This window comes from Morus notabilis, unplaced genomic scaffold (assembly GCF_000414095.1).
Source record: "Morus notabilis unplaced genomic scaffold, ASM41409v2 Scaffold485, whole genome shotgun sequence".
Lineage (NCBI taxonomy): Eukaryota > Viridiplantae > Streptophyta > Magnoliopsida > Rosales > Moraceae > Morus > Morus notabilis.
In genome coordinates, this window is record NW_010364290.1 from 778,661 (window position 1) to 786,795 (window position 8,135).

Consider the following 8,135-nt stretch of genomic DNA (forward strand, 5'->3'; position numbering starts at 1 on the left):
ACATACACATCGAACCGAGTAGTCTAACTAAGACATCAACAAGTAGTCACACAATCACTCACTGTCGGAACCTTGTTATAGTTTTCGTTCCATTTTGATTATTCCTCAATATGTTCAAAAAACCTGTTGTTACCATCAAGCAAACGTGGACCTGTTTGGCTCCCCAGAACCACATCGAAACCTCCATTCAAAGCAAAATTTTCGTACCATAATAAACACACTACAGCCATTCCGGTGGGCCGTGGCCCTCCAAATTAAGCTTTGTCAGATTACACGGCCATTTTTGTATGGATGTGTGGCAATGTTTTGTACTGTACATTTTGATCCCCCAGGCCATAACATCCTGGCCGTTGGTTGGTCTAATCCTGATCTTACGATTGATTGTAATTTGTACTATGGTACCGAAAATGGGCCCTCTTTTTGGGGAAATATGTCGCTATTTTTATGTGACTGAGCAAATTAAGAGTGGCACATTGGGCTGGACCAAAAGCAGGTACGCTTCAGAAGGTCAGATGAGGATAGAACTAAAAAGCATTGCTGGGATATTTCGTATTTTGGTTTGTTTTGTTGCCCCACTGCATAGAATATTAAAGACACGGAGACTCTTTTTTAGATGTAAAAAGTACTCTATAATAGAGTTTTTTTTTTTTTTTTTTTACCGTATATTATCAAATTCGATCAAATTACTATAGTTTTCTTAAGATAATATAATTATGAATTCATTTCACAGTTAAAAATTGAATACCATTTTTATACTCCATATTGACACGTTCACTTAGAGATGTAGTCTCTACAAAAATGGACAACCGGTAGTTTCTTACTTTTCAACCGTGATATTTGTATCAGAATCTGTCTGATATGTATATTTTTTTAATCTAATGTGATTTTGATCATATGAGCCTACCAGAAAAACTCACATTTTAATAACAAAATAACATACTTCTAGAACAATATATAGGTCATAGATGTGTACGATTGTACTATGATTCTATGGTAATTTGAACATAGTCATATTTGTGACGGTTCTAATTTCTAATAAGGTAGTTTGAACGTAGAATTGCCCTATTAGAGAACTCTATTAATCATGCAACTTAGTACGTCTAATCGTCTATACTAGTTATTACCATGCATTTGAAGTTTGGTTCAATGTACCATAAGTCTATAATGATACATAATCCTATGAGAACAATTGCTGTTAAAAGTTTATCTTGTTTATGTTAGAGTCAAAAGGTTTATAATTTCAATAGACAGACATTCCAATAGGAAGACCACAAAGCTACTTTTTTCCCTTTTCTTCTTTAAATACAACAAATAAAACAACCAAAAATTTTTAAAAAATAAAATAAAAAAAAGTGTGATACAAATTATAGGAGTAAAAGGACATCATCATGTTTCTCAGAGGGGAGTCAGCTTCTCTTATCATTCAAAAATAAAAAAGGCAACGATTTTAACAAAAGGGCAATAATTCGTAATCCAAGTTACTCCAATCATTGTGCCTACCATAAGAAAACCCAAGCCAAAAAACTTTCAGGATAAAAAGAAGCAACTTTTTTTCTTCTCTATATCATTCATCATTTAAAAGCAAAACAAAAGCTAAATAAAGCTACACAAGCGATGGCACTAATATAAAAGAAGATCATCATTTACAAATTTCTTTTTGGGTGACGATGAAAATCCCTAGAGCAGTACAAGTTCACTTCAGCATTCTACTTCAAATCCCAAATCTGAAACCTCAAAAGAGACTTTTGTGTGGCATTAAAAGTGAAAAAGAAAAGAAAAATTCCAAAGCTCCAAAAAAGGGACAAGAAGTAGACCCATTGGGTTGCCTCTCTCTCTCTCTCTCATAAAAGGCCCGCGCCGTCTGATACCAGCTTGTCCCTCTTGTATCATTGGCCACAACTTCTCCCTCTGTCCTTTTTTTTTAATTTCAGAAAATTATATAAAAGACATTTTTCATTTATTTCCTAAAAAAAAAAAAATAACACATTAGAATCTAGCGTTTTCAAAGCCGTGCAAGTCGCTGACTCTATTCAACGACTTCTTCATGAGAGCCACTTTAGCCAGCTTCTCAGCCGCGCGCCAAGCCGAGGTTGGCGTCAGCGGGTCCCCATTCTCATCCACAACTGTCAACGTCTCCCTCTCGCCCCCTCTCCGCCGTTGGATCATCCCCATCATCATCTGATGATGATGGTGATTCTGGTTCTGCTGATCCACCTGATGCTGTCTCCTCCAGTGAAGCTCCGCCAGCTCGGCTTCCAAGCCGCGAATGCACTCCTCAGCCGAGTCCAGACTCGACTGCATCAGCAGTGCGCGAGCTGAAGCCAAGAGATGATGAGCACTGGTGAAGTCTCCACCGCTTTCCACCAACCGTCGCGACTCCGCGACGGCGCGAGTCGCTATGAAGACGTTCCTCAGCCGCTCGATCTTCGGTCTGGATGATCGGACGGACAGCGGTGGTGGAACCATGATTCCCTGCTCTTTTCCGTACACGACCTCCTTCGTCGCCGGATCCTTGTAGAGGCACCGCACGGACATTACTCGGTGGGTCCCCGCAGCCGCTGTCGGGAGTCTGAGCTCCACCAGAAGCTCTCTCTCTTCCTCCGCGTAGAGATCACCTATCCGCACAGATCCCGAGCCCAGCGCCGTCGGACGGCCGGTGGAGCAGGAGTAGACGGAGGAGATCTCAGCGTCGCCGGAGGGGAATCCGAGCTGGATTCTCAAATCCTGCACGACGACGCTCAGCAAACCTCCGACGCACTTCGCAAAGGCGTTCTCAGCCGGCTCATGGCTGTGGCTGAAGCCGTTTTTCCCGAAGCCGAAGGCGTGGACCGGGATCTCAATGTGTGCGAACCGCGTGGACGACCCGTTCGGCGGCTGCCGTTGATTGTTGTGGTGGTGGGCCCCCCCCCCGCCGCCGTCGTCCTGGCCGTCGGATAACAAAATGATACTCGCGACGGGATTTCTCTCCCTGCGATCCTCCAGAACCCTCGTGGCCTTCCTCAATGCGTCGCCGACGCTTGTCCCTTGGCCGCAGACGAGCCGGTCGACGATACGCCGAGCCGCGCGCTGGCCCTGCGACGTCATTCTCCTCAAGGGAAGTAGCCTCTTTGGCGCAGCCGAGAAAGCCACGATCGAGAGTCGGTCAGCCAAGCCGAGAGAGGAAATGACCAATCGCATGGCGCGCTTCAGCATCTGGAGCTTGGCACCGGTCATGCTCCCGCTCGCGTCAAGTACCACCACCAAGTCGACCGGTGCGCGGTGAGCTGAATCGCCTCTGTTGCGTGCCGACGGTTGCGGCGGAGGCGGAGCCTTCACTCTCAGCGCCACCGCGTAGGTCTGGTGGCTACTGCTGACGGAAACCACAGCAGCTTCCGGAAGCAATCTCACTTGCACATTGCTCCTCAAATCTCTGGCATTATCGATACGAGCTTCGTTGGAGAATTTAGTCGAACAGGACGGGTTAGGATTGACGAAGAATCCTTGGAACTCTTCAACATCTTCCTCTTCTTCATCGGCGTCCTCATCAGCTTCCGGAATAGGACTAATCTTAGCGTTTGCAGTGGAAGAAAGCAGAGGCTCGTCGTCATCGTAAGACCGGATTGTTTGTTGCATCGTCGCTCTCGGCGAAGGCGAAGATTCGACAATCTTTTTATCCTCAGGGTTAGGCTTAACCACTTTATCCTTGTCCTCTTGTTCTTCTCCGGCAGATTCAGGATTAAGGAGATGATTATTCTTGTGTACGGCGAGGAGAGGAACGTCTTTCCAGGTGGCGTTGCAGACAGGGCAGACGAGGCTTCCATGCTTCCTGACATGGGCGGCGATGCATGGAAAATGAAAGGCATGGCCACATTCCGCCGTGTAAATGGCCGTCCCTTGCCCAGTCTTCACGCTGCTCAAGCAGATTCCACAGCTACTCTGCAAAATCAACCAAACAATAAATCAAATTGATAAAAAAAAAAAAAAAAACAGAGCGAGTAAATTAACAACAATGCTATACTGTATACAAAAGGAAAAACATAGTTCTGTTTTGCTTACTCTGAATTTGAAGCTATTTTTGAAGAGGGACAACTTGAGAGGAGATCGAGGAGAAGTTGGGTTAGATCCGAGTAAGGAAGTTCTTGGGCTCTTGGAACTACTCCTCGGAGTATTCGAACTGGTCTTACATTCGAGTATTCTCGGGCTTTCGGCGACCGGTGTGGATTCGGACGATGAATTTGTTCGGCAGAGTAAGCTGGGAGTTGAAGGGTTGCTTCCGCCGGAGAAGAAGCTCAACCTGGTGCGGCTTCTGGGGCTGGGGCTAGGGCTTGTGCTCCGACCTGATGATTGTTGCCTTTCGGAGACTCTCGAGTCTGGTGAGTCTCGGGAAACGGTTGTGCAAAAAGCTCTTCTCCACCCAGTTCCCATTTGATCGTTTTCTTTTGCTTTCTAAAGAAACTTAACCACGTACAGAAAAGCAGAGATTTTTTTTGCTATTCTTTTTATAAAGAAGTGATATTTACGGTGGGCTTGTTTATATTTGAAGGAAGAGGAGGAGGAGGGGTTTCGTTCTGATCGATCTGAAGAATTGGCAGAGAAGACAATAGGGCAGGATCGAAGTCAGCGAGAATAGCATGGGATCAACCGTGAAAATATAAAAGCAATGAGGACAAAGCAATGGGATTAAAGATTCAGACACCCCAAAGAAAAACCAACTCAGAAGCCCACCCTTCTCTCTGTTTTACTCTCCATTTTTCTCTCTCTCTCTCTCTCTTTCCCTGTTTTTATTTTGGCCTTTGGTGTTGATTGACAACTCCCACCTCTTTATCCCTCCCCAAAAACGAAACAGATGTATGAAGAAAGACCCAAAAGCCAAATCGAATTCAACGAGATCCACTGCTCTTCTTTCCTCTCAATCCCTTTATAACTCATACTCATATATAGATTGTATTTATTATATATATATACACACACGTTGGAAAATGTAAATTTTAAGACTTTTTTTCTTATTATTATTATTTTTTTACTCTTGGGTAACTGCCATGTGTTGCTTTTTTTTTTCTTTTTTACACACCAGTCAACGGCCTCTCCTATACAGAGCACGTTATGGCCACCAACCTGCTACCTCATCCTACATGCGTTATATGCTCCATGCGATTTAAAAAAAAAAAAAGAAAAAAAAAAAAAAAAATTCTTAACGCGCTAGCTGAGATACGTGTGGAAACACTTCTCATCTAGAAGCACTCAATGGTTGCATAAACGACTTTCGTTTATTCGGCTCAGTGTTGTTTTAAGTGAGGAACAAGGGTGCAGAGCTTACAGGTCTACTCAAATGCTCGTGCTGCTTGGGGGACGATAGATAGGCGTCAGTGTGTACGAACTGAAGCCAGTCTCACCTAGGCCTTGTAAGTTGTAACTAGCTGTTGGATTATACCCATTTCATTGTGTCATTATAATACTAATCTGTAATCTTATAATAGCTTCTACAATTCAAAACACTCGTATTCTACCATGTGTGCTTGTATCTTTGTTACCCAAAAAAAAAAAAAAAAAAGTAAAAAAATAGTAAAGAAGACACATTGAATATTTTTTAACCCATTTTTGGTCTCATCCGGCCTACTTAAATATCTAAATCGGACTAAAGGTTCAAGTTTTAAGTGTAGGTGGGCGGGACCTGACCTGACTTGATTAGTTTTTTTTTTTTTTTTCTTTTTAATTTTTTCCTTATAAAAAGTGGTGTGACCTTGTCCATTTAAGTTTTCAAATTGAGTTAGCCCAGTCATATTCTTCTCGGTCCGCTTTTACCATTTCGGAGTCGGGTAGCTCTCATTTACATCTCTACCGACATAGTAGAGTATGCAAATCGAAACAAATTATAAAAGAGAAGCCTAAATTATATTTTGTTTTGATTTTTATCTAATTATGAACTATGTAGACGTATTTTAAAATGCCCTGTACCAAACTATAAAAGTGCTTAATAATTCCATACATCAGAAGGGATTGCTAATTATACGGATTCTTGAAATGGATGACCACTATAATATTAAAGTTTGGACACCAAATACAACGTTGGCACGACTTCATCTCTTAAAATAATAATAATTTACGTAGTCTATGACAGAAGCACAAGCTGTACAATATAAAAGCTGTAGGTTTTGCACTCAAATTTCCACGCACTTTTGCACATTAAAACTGGAGTGTGTAGGGGGCTATATACAAGGACAATATAGAACTGCTGAGTAGGGGTGGTAACTCTGAAGTAAAAAAACTGTCAAAAACCTTTGGGGTCAGAGCCAAGAAAAAGCCGAGCTCTCTGCAGGGCAGTTCATGGAGGGTAGGTGACACTAATTAACCATTACTGTAGAAAAGTGTAACATTAACTGCAATTTGGTGGAGAGAGACAGAGATAGTTTGTTAATTTTATTAATTCGAGTTTAAAATTTAAATTTTATTATAATATAAAATTTTTAAAAATAATTAAATTTAATTTTTTTATTATAATAAAAAATTATCACATAAAATTATATCTTAATTTAAATTAAAATTTTAAATCAGTAAATTAAACAAACTGAAAGAGTAGAGTTTCCAGCGTTGGAACTCAGGGTCAGACATTCACATGACCGGCTGTTTCTTAGGCTTGTCAGTTGTTCTCTCTCCACCAAAGCCGCTGATTCATACAACTAGTTTTTTTACTGCCGTTTGGAATGGATAGATAGAGAGAGAATCCGTTATTAATTAGAGTTAGGAAATTCCAAAATTAGAAGTACCCTCCTAGTTGACACACGAGTTTTTTTAACAGTAATATTTTCGTTAATTCTGTTAATTTATCATATTTTTCTCTATATGGTCTGATTATAAAGTGACTTAGTGGTCATAACTGCATCTCGTTCTTACCACCCTAACACAAAATTCTCTCAAGATTAATACAAAATGCCAATAATATGAGATTTGAGATGGCCAAGGCCTTGTACTCTGGTCTCATTCGATTCGCTCATTTAAGTCGAGAATTTGATTAAAAAGTAAATTCATACGAGATATAATATTGTAATATAAAAAGTTAAATTTAAATTTTTAAGAGAAAAAATGTTGTAATAAAAACTCGAGGTGTAATTCGAACTAACGAGACGAACTAGTTATTGTTTAAGTTAAAGAAAATTCTCTGGCCGTTTAAAGGTGAATCTCCTATTAAGGTGAGGAAAAAGAAAAAACTTTACCGGTAGATGACACTCTTAACCATTTAATTTAATCAGCACACATGTCTTAATAAGCTAATTTAATATATTAGTTTAAATGGTATCCTATCACAAAATCCTCCGTTAAGTTAAAGTCATAAATAAGATTAGTGGCTAAAGGTGTGAATATATATACTAGCAGTTAGTGGCCGGTTAATGTCTGGAGTATCTTCAACGCTATCCTTCTCTTTTCGTATTTAAATAACTATAATGTCTTGCATCCAAAAGAAAAACAAAAGTTATAGATTTGTAGAGAGATCACATTCTAGGTAATTATTCTTTAAGCGCCTAATCATCCATGATCCACCAAATTTAACCACCTATGCCTTTACATTAATATTTTATTACTGCCAAACTTTTTTACTTCATCAAGATCATCAATAAATACTACTTTATTAGATTATTATTATGACTATGATTTGTTCATTTCTTTTACTTTTGTTGCTAATGAACTACAATAATGGTTTGTGTGCCAATTATATGTGTCATGGGGCCACACCAAGAGTTCTACACGCCTTTCTCATTTTCCTTTTCACAGGATACGAATTCACTCCTTTGTACCATAATAATTACTCAATATACTAGTATCTTAGTAGATACTAGATGGCGTGATACATTATTGAAACTTATCCACAGCAAAAGACTCCAAAATCATTCACATAAAAGAACCATTACAAAAAAAATCATCATCATAACATATAAGAGACTTTGTGATTGAATAAATATTAAAACATAATTAGATTTACAAGCTTTTTTGTGGTACTCATTCGAATATTATAATTATTTTATAATAGCACCAAGTATATGTGAAATACACGCAACACATGTAAATCCAAGAGAAGTAGAGTGTATTTGTACCTTCCCAAAAACAGCATCACAGAGTGACCCGTCTTTTTTGACAGCAAAAGGCAACAAAGCAGTGAATTT

At 39.9% G+C, this 8,135-nt stretch overlaps 1 protein-coding gene across 1 annotated transcript; it reads right to left on the minus strand.

Annotated features, from left to right (window-relative positions):
* Positions 1-1,615: 1,615 nt before the first annotated feature.
* On the minus strand, positions 1,616-4,751 carry LOC21408224. The gene is made up of 2 exons (XM_010106252.2): positions 4,036-4,751; positions 1,616-3,915 (listed from the first exon to the last, which is right to left on the minus strand). Exons 1-2 carry the CDS (start codon positions 4,402-4,404, stop codon positions 1,987-1,989), a joined length of 2,298 nt encoding a protein of 765 aa, XP_010104554.1. The 5' UTR covers positions 4,405-4,751; the 3' UTR covers positions 1,616-1,986.
* Between the last annotated feature and the right edge of the window lie 3,384 nt (positions 4,752-8,135).

What these genes read in the sequence shown, in the direction of transcription:
- LOC21408224 (XM_010106252.2), bottom strand. Translation starts at nt 4,404, where the DNA reads ATGGGAACTGGGTGGAGAAGAGCTTTTTGCACAACCGTTTCCCGAGAC. An exon ending in AAAATAGCTTCAAATTCAGA is followed by an intron (nt 3,916 to 4,035) that starts GTAAGCAAAACA and finishes TTGATTTTGCAG; the next exon opens with AGTAGCTGTGGAATCTGCTT.